Source organism: Vanessa atalanta, chromosome 2 (genome assembly GCF_905147765.1).
Source record: "Vanessa atalanta chromosome 2, ilVanAtal1.2, whole genome shotgun sequence".
Lineage (NCBI taxonomy): Eukaryota > Metazoa > Arthropoda > Insecta > Lepidoptera > Nymphalidae > Vanessa > Vanessa atalanta.
The window spans coordinates 10,538,288-10,558,395 of record NC_061872.1 but is presented as its reverse complement, the minus strand read 5'-3'; the positions used below and the strand labels follow the sequence as shown (position 1 = coordinate 10,558,395).

Below are 20,108 nucleotides of genomic sequence, written 5' to 3'. Positions count from 1 at the left end.
AAATATATTTCATGAACATATTGTAAGTGGTTTTTATTCCATTATTTTGATAGAGCCTTTTAATTACCATAATTTGTTCATTAAAAAGTTTAAAATATTAATGTACATGCATCGTTTAAAACATATATCGAGTAGCATATTCTTTGTGTTGTATGACAATAGTGGTGTAAGTTCATTGGAAAAATAACCCTGGAACCCCACCCTTGTTCTGCCATCAGGCAACCATTTTATCGTGTTCAGGTAATAATGTGGGTGAGCTGACGTAATAATAGGCTCAAGGGAAATTACAACTTACGTTACGGTTGGCAGCGCATTGGCAACGCAGTACAAACTTATACCATGCAAAAACCATCGTAAGGTGAATTCACTAGTTTATTTTCGTCCGTCTCCAACTATATATATAAAACTCTATACAACTTTTGCTTAGGATAATAATTGAGGTTGAATATAACCTATGTAACCCCACGTTACGCACCTAAGCACGTAACATGGCAAACTCATAATCGAACCAAAAATATGGATGAACAGGACATAGCTAAAGCAATAATAGTTTAAAAAAAAGATTTATATCTTCTATCTATCATATCAAATAATTTCTCTTCAGCGATTTATCAAAAACCGTAAAACGTGATTTTTAATTTAAAAGTCAAATGGATACACGAGCATGTACGTACAGAACGGATCGTATAATCTTATATTTATATCCAAGCCAGCGATGCGTTTAATGAATGAAAATTTATATACATCAATATGTATAAAGTGTTACAGATCTTACATGTTACCATAAGATATTTGTACGCATTCGTTAGTCTATGTTTGATTGTACACGTCACTTTTCTGATATAATATTTACTAAATATCGTTACAAATTATAATTTTATGTTGTTTATTTTCATAATACATCTGTATCGAAAGCTCAATAAGTATTAAACGTATATTAAATTGTTGTTTTCATTGCGTGTAGTATTTTTGTTTATTTTCGAACATGATTTGTGTTACAATGTTTATAGTATTGGTACCATTACACTGTACACATACGTCATTGTTTTCATTAATATATTTCCCGCTCTATAACGATCTAGCTAGTTTTAGATAATACATCACCTCATAAACGTTTAACAAAGAAATAAGCAATTAAATAGACATGATACAAATAGCATAAAATAGAAAACAAATGATGAAAGGAATTTAAAGTAACACTAAAAACAGTACATGAAAACGTCACAAAAGTAAAACTGTAGTCACGTCGCCCGGTGACAAATAAACGTCTAACTCTTCGCACGATTCACGAATAAACGTATGACCCTTAACGCCCATCTCACCGACTGCACTAATGTATTCAGAGCCCCCTTTAACAGGACTTAGTACGGGGGAAGTCTAGCCCCTAGCTTTATGGATAGTACCTAATGAATTCAGGGGATCTGCCGGAGGGTTCAAATGAGCTGAGCTCGCAATTTAGACGCTTTATCCACGCATTCATCATGCCCCTGTTTAATTAGTGCACAGGATCACCTAAACGTTTCACGGGGCCAGCTACATTATGCTATGGTTAATATTTGCTATACATTATTTAAAATTAATTTTTAAATGAAATTTAAATGTAGAACGAGCAAAATTCACATTCACAGCCATATCCTACGGCAATTTCAGTTTTATAAAAGCCTTTTCAAAATAGTCGAACAATTATTCAACTAAAAAAAAATATTTAAAAAAACATCGGCGAACAATATTTTTTCTACTTTCGAACGGTTGCCCTGACTCCATCCATACAATCATCCATCCATACAAGAAGTGTTCATACAAAGACTAACTCTGTGAATATATTAAACGAGAAAATTATGCGCTTTCACAATTTGAATGGTTTATGTGCGTCTGTTTTTTGGTTCTTACGCGAATCCCTAAAAATCGAGAATATGTCATATCTACCATCTTTGGAAAGCTGTAATAGAAAGTCGAGCAAAAAGCCTATTTTATGTTTAATTAAGATTTTTAATATACGATGTTTCTATAGCGGGGCCATTTTTATGTGAACATCTATAAAAGTTATATCGAATCAGTATACACGGTGCGTAACGATTATTTCGGATTTTACAGGTACAGTTTCCTCAAACGACTGAATTATATAAAGATTATTATTATAGGATTTCATTTGACAGTAGGTACTTGTACAGCAGATAAGCTAGATATATAGAGGTTGACAAACAGTTTAAAAGTTACTGTGTATAACAATTACCAGGGTAGAAAATAAGATAATTAAAAATATTAAATAAACTAGTAAATTAATTGCGTTATGCTTTATGTTAAATTAAATAACTATTTTATACACCCTTGTTATTAATATATAAATTATAAATCTACAAGGAAATAACGAATAAAGTCATCGTTCATTGAAATAAAATAGATTCCGTCTGAATTCAGGAAAATAACTTAAATAATGGCTTGCAGCTCGAACCCTCTCGGCGCCATCTTTAATCGTCACACATCTTTTAGTTTGGCAACCTCCCAAATTGACCCCACATAACGTGCTTTACAAACTCAAGCTTTGTATGCGTTATATGTACAGAACACACAACGATTTTTATATATTGCGATCCTCCAACAAATCGTGCAAGAGCGCTATAAAAAAAAGTGTTTTGCATTTTTAAAATATTATAAAAACTAGTTAGTTTTCAGTCCGATAAATTCTTAAGAATCGTTTAAAACATTACTGTGTTATAAAATTGTACTTTGACGCTAAATAGGTAGGTAACATAAAACCAGGAAGAATTAATTAATTAGTGTTGTTTTTCTACACCGTTTAAACGCGGTTACCTCCATCATGGCATTGAGATGGCATTCCGTTTCAAGAAAGTTTAATCAGAGACGGACATCGGATGGAAAAGAAAACAGGAAAACTAATCATGCCGAGACGCCAAAGAATGTTATAGAAGGAGCGAAACTATAAAATGGCAACATCGATGGGAACTATTAAATCTTGTGTTGCAGAGAAAGGAAATTGAAAGGAACATTTGAAGAGAAGGATGTTATTTTCAAATGGGCTTTGTTTTTTTTTACTAGATCACTATTTTAATTTATTTTAAATCGGATAATGTGACAAAATATGGCTACTCGATTCCTACAATATCAATTTCATGAGTTTCAATACCAGTCTAGATTGCACTATCAAATGACCCTGTTCTGACATCACAAGGACATACGATTATCCGTAAATCTATCGTCACACATCACTTAACATGAAACATTTATTGGTTACGCAATGATTGAAAACCGTTCAACAATTTCCATAATATTATCGTACATCTAAGAAGTCAACTTTCGCTCGTTTTAGTTTCACCGATTTTGTAGTTTGACAACTTCTGAGAGTTACAATGTTTCATCCGATAGTTTTGTAATCGGTTGATGATTTTAGATTTTTCAATTGTGATGTTTTCGTTTAAACGTAGCTTGACTGAAGAAACTCGAAACTCGACAATGAATTTAAAGTGACTTGGTAGACATCGACACGCTATTGTATCTTTGATTATGTTGTAATATTATGGTCAAAAGTTATTAGTAGTTTCATTTCACGATTGATTTTCCTGTCTTGTACTTTAAATGTCACCTACATATACATAGACATACATAGATTTTGTTTATTGTGTTAATTTAATAACTTAAATATTTAATAAATAGAATTTTTAAAAACTGCTTCATTTTATTTTTATTTAAATATTAGTTGAAATAAAATCGAAACTTTTAAAAACTCGGAATCGTGTAATGTATTTGATAATAATAATACATGAAATCAATTCAAAAATATAAAGATTTCCACGGAAAACATTTGCCTGATTTATTTTTTTTTAATTAAAACAGATATTGCCAAAAGTATTATTTATATATGGATATACAATATACTTGACCCCACAGTTAGAGTACGCGCTACGCTGTCTCTATCAGGGCCCTCGCGTGACCGCTCTCCGATCGCCATTACAAATGCTTCCAATAAGTGATAACTTGACACCCACATGATGTGCCATCAAAGCGAATTGGCCCATTGCATCACGTGTTGCAGGAAATAACCAGAACTATACCGAACTATTCCAATCCATATCGTCTAAGTATAGCGGCACGGAATTTTTATGCAATACGAAAGTAATCTATATTGCATAACTGATGTATGAAATCAATAATTAACAGAACTGTTTTATCTCAATATCGGAAATCTGCGGCATTCGACTAACGGATTTGTCCCGTAAGCGATGAATTGTGATTTTTCGCGATAAAAGTAACAGTGCAGATTCGTTTATCAATTAAATGATTCTCGATGTATATATATTGCAATAATCAATCTTAGTTTTAAATACGCTCTTGATTTTTTTCCACAATTATTTATATATTTATTAAAAATTTTAAATACATTTTGGTTGTTACCAAAATATATTTAAACATTTAAATATTTAAATTTGTAGAGTTTGAAATATTTTCTTTATGTTATATTGATGTGGCCATAACTTTTTTTTATCATTCAAATTGTTATTAATAACCAATAAAAATGCAATGTGCTATTATGGACGCTACTGCTAGGCTCCTACGCATACTTATAATACCTATCGGATGTTTGCAATGAATGATGCATCACTAATTATTTTGTTCTCAAAATAGACCTTACTTATCTTTAAAACAAAATTAGTAACATATTATTTAGAATCATATTTTACTTTACAATAATATGTAAAGCATTTTCCACTTTTTGATATTCGATTTAATTTATCTGTAATGTGTTAAAATTATTTTATTTAAAATAGACGTCGCAGTTATAATTTTTTGCTTTTAATAGTGTCAAAGAAAACCTCATATGAACGAATACATCAAGCTTAAAATCTTAAACTACTATAAAATCGTATTTTATTAATACTAACGAAAGAACGCTATTAAAATGTTAGTAATTAAACAACTGTCACATTATAACAACAGAACAATAATGACCCTTCATAATTTTTATCGTTATCCGAAACAGCTGATTCCATAAACAGTCACCACACTATTCACTAAAAAATTCACCTTAACACAAATTTAACGCACTGCGCAAAACTTTTTTGAAAAAGTAACGCGTGCGATTCAAACGCGATGTATCGATACTCGAATTTCGAATATACCGATGTGTTGCGAGTCGGAAGCGGCGTAACGCACTGGCGCGAACGCCACGCTCCGCTCGCAGACACCGGCAGAGAAATGTAGGGGCGTCAAAATATGTTACTATTGTGATGAACCTGCGTAATTTTCCGCTTATTAAAAATTAACATGCAAACCGCACGAGGGAAATGGATGTGACGACTATTCAACACGAGCCTATTCATGAAAATACACTTTTCTTTTAGGAGATAAAAATAATTCTTCGCAGTCGTGTTACTATTCCTACCTAATTAGAATTATAATGTTACTATATTTATTTTATTCAATGTAAATTGTAAAGACCATTAGTTGCACACAATAATCGTTGATTGGATGAGATCGGGAGTAGTTACTAGTTAGTCCAACTTCGAACACGTATAATTTAAAAAAAGTATTAAGTAGTTTAATTGTGTCTAATTATTTTTCTTTTAATGTGAACATTCATGAGATGAAATAAACCATTTAAATAATCGAGTTCTATCGATTAATAGATATAATTCTTGTTTTCGTTTTATGAACTCCGACAACCCTGACTGCATTTAGTAGAGACAATAGACAGTAGCATCAACGGCGCGCTAGCTCTGTCAGCTTATATGGATGAGCAGCACAACTATATCAATATAATATTTATAATACGATTTAATTGAAAAAAAATGTCATTTATATAAAACCTATTTTGATTAAGTAAAGCATTAATCACACTATTTATGCAATTTGTAAGAAACGAAATTATTGATACTTTAGTAAACTCAATTAATATTAAAAACAGTTACATTAATTTAATATATTATTGGTTAACAATGTTTAAAACTAATTACTATTTTTGGTGGAGATGGAGGGTTTATGTCGTCCATGATTTACCCAGAAAAGATTTTGTTATTTTTTAATACTGAAAACAAGAGCCAGTTTTAAATGTGAAAACGTTATAAATGCTACACTATACAGTTGACAGAACGGATGACAAAATAGCATAAATTAAATAATCGAACTAGCACGCTCAAAATAAACGCGCTTGCTTTAAAACCATGCTCACAAGTGTACATCGTGATGTGTGTACACAGACATAAGCACACAGCTACAAACTACCGCAATGCTTTTATGAAAGTTAATACTGTCTGTCTGGTTCACCTTTAAAGGCAACTACTTCCATTTCAACCTGATCAACTATAAAATCAGGTGACATGATTCATTTAATTAACGCTTTTATATCTTTCGTACTTTATGAATAGCAAGAAGCCGGACGAGGTCGCCCACCTGGTAAGTAATCTGCCAATTGACATTGCGAAGTACAAGGTAAAATGCACTTAAGATTATCCATTGACTAGCTTTTGGCCGCGATTTCGTTTGTTTAGAAGTTGAAAATATTTGTAAAGTCTTTCTAAGAACATTAAGGAGCTGTTTAAAATACAGTAAGAATTGAACTTCAGAAAGTTAGGTAAAAGTACTTGGTCTTTTAATCTTCTTTAGGTATCTATAATTTAGTACTACAAAATTTATACACAATTTATATAAAAAACTTATCTATTTATGTCATACTCGATTTTTGCGAAATTTTAACCTATTCGACGTAGCATTATAGCCTTTCTTGATAAATGGGCTATCTAAGGCAACAATAAAAGGAATTTTCAAACTAATCCGAGATTAGCGCGTTCAACCAAACAAACATACTTTTCAGCTTTATTATATTAAGATTGAAACTAAACCAATATTACATGATTTGGTAATTGAACATAATATCAGCTTGACCGTTTATCTTATTTTATTTTTACTGTGAGAGCCGAGATGGCTCAGTCGTGAGTGGTAGAACGCATGCATCTTAACCGATGATTGCGGGTTCCAACCGAGGCAAGTACCACTGAATTTTCATGTACTTAATTTGTGTTTATAATTCATCTTGTGCTCGGTGGTGAAGGAAAACATCGTGAAGAAACCTGCATGTGTCTAATTTCAAGGAAATTCTGCCACATGTGTGCCACCAACCCGCACATGAGCAGCTTGGTGGAATATGTTACAAACCTTCTCCTCAAAGGGAGAGAAGGCCTTAGCCCAGCAGTGGGAAATTTACAGCCTGTTAATGTTGTTAATGTTGACGGTTTATTACAGTATATGGTTAGTCTTAACGCATGCTTGGTAAAGGTAATCAGTGTTATTCGAATTGAAAAAATACTGTTTACGATTATTAATTTTATTTTTCATATCAGCGTAAAAAATTGTCACGTTTGCCCACAAACGTTTGCATTTTAAGTATATCCAATGCTTTTTAAACCATATACCATTATACCACATACCAAAAACCATTAATCGGGAGCACAACCATAATAGTCAGTATTGCATTTTATTTAAAAGAAAATCTTTATTCAAATAGGCTTACAAAAGCACTTTTGAATCGTCATGTTACAATATTTAATTAAATGTAAAGCTGCTGTCGGTTTAATAGTAGAATAGATGATGAGTTGATACGTATACATACTTTAGAGTTTAGACAGAAATTTTATTTATAATAAATAACTATTGTTTACTGTAAGGCTCTGTGTACATGCGACCACACCGGCGCTGAAATGCAATACAGTATAATGAGTATTACATATCAAAACCGCACCGTGTTTGGTAGATCAAAGTTCAGAATGTAGAAGGACAATATATTCGTTATTGAGGTATGTTTTTTATTATTTTTTACAGTGACAATACTAAAATGTGATAATCCATCTTATCTAGAAAAAACATACAAGTAACGAACATTGCAGACAATGTTTTTATCTTGTTTCCGACAATTCGTTTGTAGCAGGAGTCAATTTCATGATATTATTGTAAAGTTAAGATGACCAAGAGTTTCGAATATTTACGAATTAGTATTAAAAATTGTTGGAAGACCATCCATATACGACCACGAATAACGTATAACACTCTACAATTGTGTGTGGCCGTGCCTTAAGTGCGTTTTATACATCTCGCGATCCGTCACCGGTGCGACTGCGGCGACATGTGCACGAAGCCAAAGTATTCGACAGTTACCTTCTACAAGAAAAACTAACTAATTTAAATTTCTGCCAATAAAAATCAATAATTTTATTTCTCGGATCACAGAATGATCATTTTATTGCAATGACAAGTTCATTTCAATAATTTTCAACAACAACAATGACTCAGAAAACGATACAAGCAAGGCTCGCCGTCTGTTGATTTCATTATAGTAATAATAATTCCATTATTCCGGTAATTACATTTTACGGTAAAAAACAATGTTACAATAAGGAAATATACATCGATATTTACCAACATAACTTCAAAAGTCATGAACATGGAACAATACATTTCTTACTATATGGGATTAAAGTGCAAAATTGATATACTTACAGTTCTGTCTTTTTAAATTAATAAAATTTTAGAAATGTTGTAATGTATACTTGATATTATTATTACATAATAAACCTTATTGAAATCCATTAAATAGTTATAAGCAAAAACAAAATATTTGATTACAAAGAGCACAAGAATCACCTTAATAATATATGGCACGTCCGAAAGTAATCAGAAACTTACAATACTTTTGGAACAATTCTTACTAACCGCATTGCCGTTCGTATGGTTAACCACACACCGTTGTCAGGTGTCAATGTATAATGACCTTTATTTTAAGGGGCATACGACTCACCCTTATACCTTTGTTTACCTACATATTCGTCGGTACATTAACATTCAGGTCGGGCGTTTCTACGTTCACAGGAATCGTGATGTGTGCAAGCGTTAGCCGCTCAATTAGATCATGACTCAAATTTTGACGAAATCACAATTAAAACATTGTAGGTCAAACAATTATCAACGTTTTATGATGCGAAATAATAAATATTTTCTTTGTGTGTTTGCCCTACATACTTTGTGAATCTTGTCTTTTAATTGTCAATTCTTTCAGTGATCTTAATTTATTTCCCAGGAAGCAACTCATTACGTGATTGTCATTTTTTTTTCGTTCCTAACAAATTTTATTTAAAATAAGTTTTTTGTTTATTTTTAACTGTTGAGAGGGTTCGCATACTTATATAAATTGATCTCATTTTGATGCAGTTAAATTCACTGAACATAGAATATTGTATGAAACGACGAAAAATGTAACTCGTTTCATATTTAGAATGTCTCTTTCGTCGCAGCCCGTTTACTTTTTCTATTTTGGACTTGTCAGTCGTTAGTTGTTTGAACTGAAAAAATCGGTTTTACGGAATCAGACATTATTTTAAAGTTTAACATACGAGTTGAAGACACGTAAAACATTGAAACAAACGATGGTTTCTATTAAGAAAAGTACTAAAAACAAATAGTATATTTCTTATTGCGGAATAAGCTATATATAAGTTTTAGTATCACCTATTTCATGAAATAATATAAACCACAAACTAAACAAATTCCTCTCTGCCTTAACTCATTAAACAAAGTTATAATATTTTACAAAAAAAAAAACAGGTTTTAACACGATTAACGTTTTCATTTCACTTAATCAACTAATCGTCTGGAAGTATATTCCACGAGAGGGATTGAATGTCACACTGTCCAAGTCAATGAGCAACGCTTAGGGAGCAATGTCAATTAAAAACGGTCAAGCCCTAATTGTCTGTTTGTTTCGATTCAGGGAAGGGCAAGACCATCAGACGGTGAAAATAAGCCTGTATGGTTTCTGAACGACTGCGTCTACAATTTATTTATAATGCTTGTAAGTACTTACTGACATACGTTCATCTGATTTTCCGACAAGATAACATTCCGCATAAAAAGCCTTATTTTTGCAAGTATCGTTCAAATCAATTTAAGTACAGTGTAAAAACTTTACGAAATATTTAATTTAAAAATATGAATGAGGACGAACGATGAACAGTAATGACAGGCTATCAGAATTCTTTTTTTAAAAAAACGTTTAAAAACATTGTAGCATTTGATGTTCTTTATAGAAAAAAACACGGACAGCGAGAAACTAAAACGCATTAAAATATAAGCAGTAATGTCCAAAGCAGGAGTAAAAACAGTCGCAAGTATGCAGTTGGTGCGTGAAACTCGTTGTAATCGATTGGTGCCGGATGGGTGCGCGAGCGTCACCGCGTCATTCGTTAGGGCTGGGATACAGGGTTCAGTAAAGATTTATCAAACTACTGTACATTCAACTCGGTCAATAAGCTTTTTTAAAAAAAAAAACATGCTGGTTAAATTGTAGGAATGTTATTTTTTAAATGTGTCAATTTCAAATGAAACAATTTTTAATATTATAGTAATATTTTAGGTATGTATTGTTTTAGGTATTGTTTAATTTTTATAAAAAGAAATGTATGAAAAGTAGCATAAAGTTTAAATACCTCTTCTATTTTGTCCTCCTCTATAAAATTATTAATTAGATAGCAGCCCTATATACTAACCACTAATTAACGAGAGTTCACAAAAACGTCACCAATTGTTTCCACTAAAGCCCTTTAATTGGGCCACTCGCTAATGACTAATAATTCATACATCTATATTGAAAAGAAAAACTGTTCAAATTATACATAGTGAAAACCATACAGACTATTTATATTAACATACTTGATAACTATTAAAAAAAAAAGAAAAAACAAAAATTCGAATAACAAAACACGGTGTTCTAATAACAATCACTCTGCCATCTAGCGTTGAATAGATATAACACTGAAAATAGTTATTATTCTTCAACATAGGTGTCGCTTATTTCTATTAATATCACCGGTCAACGGTAGATGCCGCTTGAAATTTTAAGTTTAAATATAACTAGAAATATATATTCTTACCTTGAGATGGTAATGCTCGTAATGAAACAGCATCGTCCTCTATTTCATCTTCAACCTCCTCTTCGGTAATAGATGGTGGTGCAGCCCAGCATCGTAGTCTTACTCCATTTCCAACGTTGCTACCGCCATCTATCCTCACTCGAGGCAGGCTTCGCGTGGCATACTCTCCGTTATTATTGGATGTCTGAAACGTTAAATTTAAAAAATGTTTGTAATTTTTTTTAACAACATTTTATAAGAATTACTATACAGCATGTTCTAGCTTAGATTAGTAGAGGATTTATTTCAATTCGTAATATTTAAATGGTTTTAGAAATTATGTTTAGGATCGATATTACAAAACATTTTAAAACTTAACTGTGTATACTAATTAGTTTAGCATCAACTCAAAACTTTAAAAATATATTAGATACAACAATAAGTAAAAATATATGTTATAAAACACGCCTAGTACAAATAGATTTTTTAATCAATCCCTTGTTAGTCGAATACACAACTTGAAACACAATAGATAAGTTACACAATCATCAAAAACAAAATATCGATGAGCGTGTATTGATAGAACTTTCACTTAAACGTTTGAGTTCATTCACCATAAATAAAAATGCTTCATTATTTTAATCACAAAAGGATTATAGTTTTAAATGTTTTGTTTAACTCTAAAGTAATATATAAGAACATATATTGCTTTAGAGTTAAACAATATATAAGAAAATATATAAAAAATATATAAGAACATATATTACTTTAGAGTTAAACAAAACATTTAAATAAAAATTTAAAAACAAATACTTCGAATATCATAGATAAACTCCTTAAATGGAAAGGAGGCATCTACAGTCTGTTACTTTATTATCCTATAGTTACTTTATATATCCAAAATCCGATAACGTTGCTGTTTTACATTAACTTATTAGGTACGTGTTTCACATGTTAAAATTCAAATGATTTATAAGAGTGCAAGGTCATTTGAATTAGATAACAATACCATGAATGGATCAAATAGCTTATGTTTGACGCATAGAATGGTAATGTCATCTGATATAACATAATACTTTATATTAATAAGTCATAATTGTAATTACAGTCATTATGTTCCCACGTCCTTCTATCTCCTTTCTAATATGCCCTGAATCATTCCTATCGACGCAATGTTTCAACGCTATCTCATCTATACTCTAGTTTTGAAGATAGTATAAAGTTTTATCGTTACAAGATTCTTGAAATTAAAATTTAATTTAAAAAATTAATAAATCAATAATGGCTGATCCACACACACCGACATATTTCACAAATAAATGTATTAAAAAGTTGTGTGAAGATTAAAATTATAATATCGAAACAATATCGTTTGGACATTAAAAAAATACAATTTTTTGTTTTGTACAGTCATTAAAATTGTATGTTTACTGCAACTTACATTGAAACAAGTTAAGTGCGGGTTAAGGGAACGAAATCATAAAACAAATTCTAACGAATCTGACCCAATTACACGTTTCGCCGAAGCGCATGTGGAGAAGACAAGTAAGCAGACCACCATGCTAGTGTTGCCACACGTATAGCGCAGCCAATATTTGGGGCAACTACAATATTGATGTGCTATAAATGTTCATACCAAAAGATCTTTTATATAAATATAATAGTGTGTTCTTGTAACATGACATCTTAATCCAAGAGTTGTCCAGGCAAAACTGCTTATTTTACTGCAGAAATCCATCATGAATATGTTAATCATAATAATGTTTTGATTGCTAATTTTGAGTCATTACGTTGTCTCAATGAGCCTTTAATCGGCCTAATGATTATTCATACAAGATTTTTATTTAAAAACATACTAGCAAAATCAAGGTTTGATGGGCATTCTAGATGTATGAAGATAATTCATCTTTTAAACCAAACATAACAGCCTAATAAGGTATTTTCTTTCCAAGTGCGGTATTTCTCAGAATGACTAGTGGCAACATCAGTCGACGTATATTAATAGAAGCCTATTAATAGGTCAGAGAAAGCACGTCGGGCATGATGGACCCCTCCCTTTATGTTATTAGATCTTACAAAGTTAATGTTATTTCGTTTTATTTTTATTTTAAACAATTGACTGTGTTTTAGAGGATGGTCTTTAGTAAAACAGGCGCTTCTAATAAAACATGGCTTCCTTAAGTCACGAAAATAGTTTTACAAGAGTATAGGAACTATTTTAATAAATAACTACTAAAATCGTTGCATGCAGTGTAGACAGTTTAGTTGATCGACTCAATCAAAAATATTTGTGTGTGTCTATTTAGTTCTATTTATTGTAACGTTTTATAATATAAATTAAGTGATTGTTTCAATTTAACTTTGTAGAATATACTATAAAACAAATTTCATATTAGACTAATCTAACGTCAGTCCTTTAAAGAAATCTTAAAGATTTAAATTAAATACGATTTAAAATAGATAAAAAATATATTTATAAAGGAAGTCTATTGTTATATGGTACAAAAACAAATTCCATTTGAATAGTGACTACAGAATACGTAAGGTACATAGCAAACTTTTTACTCTGTAGTCGTATCATTAACTAGAACAGCGTAATAGCATGATGTCATCGCTCGTTCTAACAGATCCTGTAGGAGTAATGGGGCTACAAAGCTTCATTGTAGCTTATAGCGTGACATGTGCTTCTAATTTTTACAGACTTCTTCCCTACCGATTTGATTAATAAAGGATTAAAATCTATTGGTTAGTCCACAACACCATGTGGTCTATGTAAAATCATGAGTACTACCGTAATTGACTAAATACTTTTTATTAATAGATAAATAATATTACTTTTAAATTTTGTTGTATTTCTATATCACATAGTATTTGTAAAAAACACAATATAGTTTATACAAAAATAAATATATACGTGAAGTTTCTTAACATTGCGTTACATATAAAATACTTATCAAATCTACTATTGCAATAATAAAACAAAAGCCTATGTATTTTGAGGAGCTTATTCCACCTAACTACTTCAATGCGAGTTGGTGGTGTATCCACTTTACATTTATATTCTACCGAATCTTGTTTTCCTTCATCGCCGAGACGCGACGAATTATAAACACAAATTAAGTACATAAAAATGTTGTTGTGTTTTTCTGTGGTTGAACGCGCAATTATTGTTTAAGGCGCACGAATTCGTTTAAATCACTAGGCCACCATAGTTCATAGTATATCCCTACTACTTATCTTCAAATAAACGTCAAGCTTGTAGTATTCATTCTTGAATATCCCAATTTCTAAAGAATTATGAATCTGCGCCTTTCACATCGCTGGGCGGCATGTATACGGTGGAGTTATTAAAGTAACCAATTCCAATACCATCAACTAACTAAGTAATAAGCACAACGAAAATCGCTTAATTCATATAATTTACACATTGAGAAATAATTTGATTAATATTTTTAAATCTGTTCCTCAATTAAATGTGTTTTAACTTTAACAATTTATTTTAGTAACTGCCCGTATTCTTTAATATCTATAACTTCCTTTATAAAAAAACTAACTGTCGCCCTTGAAATTACTTAAGTTATATATAAACTTTTAATATATTCGAAGTGGATAAAATGATTTATTTAAGAATGATAAAATTAATCTTTAACTATGAGTAATTACAGATATATTTTGACGAAATAACTATTTTAAATAAGTGCAATTGAAATTGATAATTTCAAGAAAGTCATATCAAGTATCGGTGACCTAGAACATGGAATATGAACATTTGATTTGTTAGTGACCCAGTGTAGTAATTACACGAGGATCGTGACATCTTCGTTCCCATAGTTGACGGGACATTAACGGTGTAAGAAAATATGCTACAGTGCTAATCTCTATGGGTGGCCTTGACCATTAGATGTCAAATAACTCGTTAACATTATTTAAAAAAAATCATCGTATATAACTAAATTTTTACCGATAATATTCTTAAAGTTTCCCTTTTCGATTTTTGCTTCCATCAGGACTCGATAAATTAAACGTTAAGTTAAAAAAAAAACAATTAAATTTAAAAAAGCTAGATTAGAAAGATAATCAAAGCAAGCAATGTACATTTCAATAGATACAAAACGCAAGTAAGCTTTTGAATAAAAGCTCGTCAACACATTTCAAATCAATACGAACATGTTAGTGAGCAACTAAGCAACGATGATAAAACCTCAGAACTGAGAACAGGTACAATAGAAGTGGTGTGTGTCAAGCGTTGTAATCATATGTGTGCGCATAAAATATTTATTATTGTCTATTGTCAATAGAGGAACCAACCTTTTCGAAGTAGAAACCTCCTTGCGCAAAATATTTCCAATGCAATAAGTTTTGCTTCTGTACATGCTGAGTTCCTAGGTCCTATATATTATTTTTAAATATTTATGACACATAAAAAATACTAATCATGGAAGCACTAATGGGTAAATTTGAATTTTCAGTATAATACACTGGAATAACATACAAAAAACCTTTTACTACAATAAATAAAAGTAGGTACTTATATCGTAACAATTTGTCTTATCCTAAGAATATGATATGTTTTATTACAAATTCTTATTATTAATTGTATTTCGCGTATTCTATAAAATAAACCATATAATAAATCTTTCACGGTCCAGTTGGTAAGGACGGATTGGACAGTTTGTCTAACATTTACTAATAATGTGTTAGTTTGGCGAACTGCTTCATATCAGATTTTTCAATAATGTAGAAGATATTATCTCCGTAATTCGACACACTTATTAAATCTTGATTCCATTTCCATATTACTCTGATCTAAGGAAAGTATGAATCGATAATTGCTTGCATAATACACATGTGCGCGTCATGCACCTTAGCGTACATTGGCTTCGCATAAACACAAGTATATATTGTACTTAGCCCAATATACTTAAAGGACATAATGCAATGTCAATCCGTACGTGTTGGAAACTATTGATCCGTATCGTTTTCAAATGCAAGTTCCGCTGGAGCTGCTTGTAAATAATTTTCCTATGGCACTATTAAATTATCTGGTAGCTTTACATTTCATACTATCTTGTATTCACTATTAATAGTAACCACGATCCAAGTACTTGAAACAGCCTACTCGAAGTAAGGACGTTCAAACATTTCGATTTTTATTGTTTTTAAGAATAAGATTGACAAGTGTCCTTTAATTAATATTGAGTTCAAATTGGACATTAGGACACAGATAAAAAATAAATACATAACTGAAATGACGATTTAAATCAAAAGATAATATAATTCAATTATGTAAATGATGCGTAATAGTAATAAATAAAAAATATTCCCGAGAATTTTGTTCAGGTGTAATCGATTCGCTAACAAACGTCGTGTCGAATGCTTTCCAAACTAAATACACCTCTCCTATCCTCTTTGAGTGAAACACAGCAATACATACAAATAGTACTTAGCACGTAAATAGCCCGGACCGGTAACGAGTCCCTGTTACTTGATACTCGTAGTTACTATCTGCCAGGCGTTCCTCTCCTCATTGTTTTATAGAGTCGATTCGATAGCCTATTGTTGTTTAACTATGAATAATCGACTTACTATTTGAAATTAGTGCTTATGTATAGATTAAACTATTTCGTACTAAAATATCCTCTGCGTATGTTCATGTACATGCATGTAAAATGATAACTATTTCAAATTGAAATATTTCGACACCGTTTAACTGATTATCATTATAGTTGGTTTTTGTAAGTATATTTTTCGTGTAAGTTTTTTGCAATCCTTTCTCAAGTTAATGGCGCTACAATGCAGTTTATATAAGTTATTAGACTGCCAATGTCTATGGGCGTTAGACAGCTTTTTATTTTAAAATTATTTTGAATTTAAAAAAGGAAGTATACATGATAAATTACATTCCGCTAAACGATATATTTACACTAAAAACAGCACATTCATTTTAAGCATAGAAAGATAAGTTCAATAACCTTTAAAGTGTATAAACATTCGATGTTAACAATAACATCATATCAGATACAAATTCTAACAAAATAAAAACCTCAATATCGTTTTTGAAAATTTGAACAACCTACAAATAATAAAAAGACCTCTCAAAAGGGTCACGTGTTATCGACTTAAGTTCACCGACATAAAGCCATGAGTCAGAACGATTTGCCTTAAACATTAAACGATATTCGCAATGCTAATAATAAATCGTTTTCAAACATATGCTATTTATTCACACTCCGGTTTTTTTAAGAAGAACTTACCGTACCGGACTTTATGACACTTAAAACGTGTGTATAACATGTAAGATTTAAATGAAAAAAAGTATGACAGTTAGGTTTTATTCAGAAATTTTGTTAGAATTTATTAGACTTAAAATAGTCTATGTATGTTCGACTGTCTATCATTTAAATTAAATTATTATTTATATTGTTATCGGAAAAAAAAAATTAAAAATGTATCCCTAAATATTATTCAATCAATTTGACAAATTTAAAAAAGTTTTATATACTAAAAAGATTCTAATGTTGCTTACTGATATGGTCAGTGACATAAGCGAATACGTTTCCATTTAGAACACCGTTCTAAGAATCTGGATAACCACCGCCAGTAAATACCTAAGCCAAGTCTATGTCTTTATTTAAATAAATACCACATGTTTAAAATATGTGTTAATTGCAGCCTATAAAATGAAACACATACGCAATTAAATGAGTTGTGTGTTGAGCGAGCATTATTAAGTATTATTACAGATGAAATGAATACATTATTCACATAAAGCTGAAAGTTTATTGCAAGAACTAACCGATAGCCGAATTCAAATTATCGGAGGTATTCCGAGCAAATTCTTCACGTTTCACGACCGTTTCGTTATTTTGCCCTGTGATTAATTCAAACTACTTTAATCATATAAACAGTTTTATGTTATTTAAGCAATGCATAAAATAGCATTATGTATTTATGCCCTGTTTTGGGAAAGGAAACTTTCGTAGTTATATCTTAGTATAATTTCAATTTCGGTAAAAGGCCGAAGATCTCGAACACCGAATAGTAGCCGAATATTCGTTGCAGCTTCAACAACTATTATGTGTTATATTAGTTCCCGTGTGATATACCTACGTTTTGATGTTCACAATAATGAATAATGTTTACAAAGTAACCAGATTTAGTTACTAAAATTATTTATTGCTCTGTAAAACCGTGACAGGTCGAAACACGAAACGTTCAATTCAGCTTGTCAATTAACACAACCTTATTATCTGCGGTATAAGGACTAAAATGTATTATCACACAAGTGGGTATAACGATCAACGAATAGATTTAAGTACTACAATTAGACCACAAAAGGAAAGTAGAGCACATGTCACTCTCAACAACAAAAACGCAATGCTTTATAGTGTTATAACAACTAAATAAATCATTGTGACTACGAAAACAAACAAAACAAGACATATTAAGTCATTTTAAAATGATTAAACTTTATTACCAACTAGAATAGACTAGTTTTGTATTTATGAATACGAGAATTACTTAATCAAAACACAACACAAGGCAAAAATAAATAACACTCTCACATTTCTTACCTTATAGTCCAAATAGAAGCCAGGAAATGACTGTTGGATAGCGTGTAACAATAAAATTTTATTAAGAAAAATAAAATGCTAAATTACAATAAATCATAAGTTATTATTTAAAATAACAATTTCAATGATATGCCTCGATTTGTATACCGCTTAAAATCCACGACCACGGTTATAGACATAAACTTTTTTAATCGTTACATTAATGTAACAACCAACAGTGAAAAGAAATTGAGAATACGCTTCCGATGTCATAACTAACACAAATTGCTTTGAGAAACGGGTTGATCACGTGAAAATAATATCATTCTTCTACACGCTGACAATTGGCGTCACACCTGTTATATAAACAGCGCATATTACTTAATACGATTATTAAATATTAATAGTAATAGTTAAAAAAAAAAACATAATAAAAAAGTCCATACAGTATAACAAATTAAGAACATTATCTGATTTAGTGGTTTTTATTAGATTGAATAATTATTTGCCATAAGAGTCAAATTTCAGTGCAGTTCGTTATATATAACATTTCAACATTATTATAATTAAAGATTAAACGTTAACGAAATGATACCTTATTAACGCAAAAACGAGTTACGTTTCTGTCACATGTACCGAGTTACGAGATTTTTTTTTGTTACCGTGTTAGACCCTATTCTCGCTAACACTTTGCCAATACCCATTAAATGATATCGCTACTGCAATGGACATTAAGATAAGATACTATGTAAATACTACTGGACTGGTTTCCAGTTTCGTCGGTGTGCAAGGAGTTAGAATTCAAAGAGGTAAAATACATCGTATTTGTTTTATCTGTATTTGAAATTTTAGTTAGAGCTTTTAAGTTGAAAGACAAATACATCCTCTCATTATTTATTTAACATTATCTGTACAAAAAACTTAGTTCATACTGCTTATTGTTTCTGAATATTAATATAAGAATAATGAGTGATTTCGAAAAGGGACTTCATTAAATATACATATCTTTAGTTTTCATTCATCATAAATTTAGTTAATTACAAATAAATTATTTAAGCATATGTAAATGATTTTCTTATTAATTTTATATAATGCATAATATGTAATCAATATCTGCAAACGACCATTGCAGGAAAAGCTTTTTCTATATCATACATACAGGAAGACTATTATAAGCATAAGTGGAACTTCTCTTTTGTTAGGTTCGATTTATGCATTAAACCAGCACAGGCGCCCACGCTTCAAGGCTCTGTTTGTACTTTAGAGAAATACTCAAATACATTATCTTTACATATTGAACTCTTATGAAATAAACATTGCAAAATGTTAAAAAATATAAATGGGCAAAATAGCTTATATGCGTAACTTAATGTTATAGTTATTTTTATACAATATTTAGATATAGCTAATAAAGGCGATCAGTACTCACATATATTATTTCATATACAAAGCATTATATATACTGGTTTATAACAACTTTCCACTGAAATAGTTTTTTTTAAAGTGCTTACACGGTACATTCCAATGCAGCTGATTCTAATAAAACATATTAAAAAGGAAATTATTACTCATGCTAAAATGTCGCACAAATTTTCTTAAATATGACTCCGAAGATATATCATTTAAAAATTATAGTATGACGTGA

The 20,108-nt window shown here is 30.7% G+C and overlaps 1 protein-coding gene across 7 annotated transcripts in view; it reads right to left on the bottom strand.

Annotated features, from left to right (window-relative positions):
- Positions 1 to 20,108, bottom strand: part of LOC125069305 (ras GTPase-activating protein raskol) — a 146,286-nt gene that overhangs the window by 66,878 nt on the left and 59,300 nt on the right. For 4 of the 7 annotated variants that reach the window (XM_047678795.1, XM_047678754.1, XM_047678779.1 and 1 more), the window contains 2 exons: positions 18,485 to 18,514; positions 10,932 to 11,115 (listed from right to left, as the gene is read on the bottom strand). In XM_047678795.1, the coding sequence (XP_047534751.1) occupies positions 10,932 to 11,115; positions 18,485 to 18,514 (214 nt within the window). Of the gene's footprint in view, positions 1 to 4,965; positions 5,187 to 10,931; positions 11,116 to 18,484; positions 18,515 to 20,108 lie in introns of those variants that run through there. The other 3 variants (XM_047678762.1, XM_047678820.1, XM_047678830.1) reach the window with 3 other exon arrangements.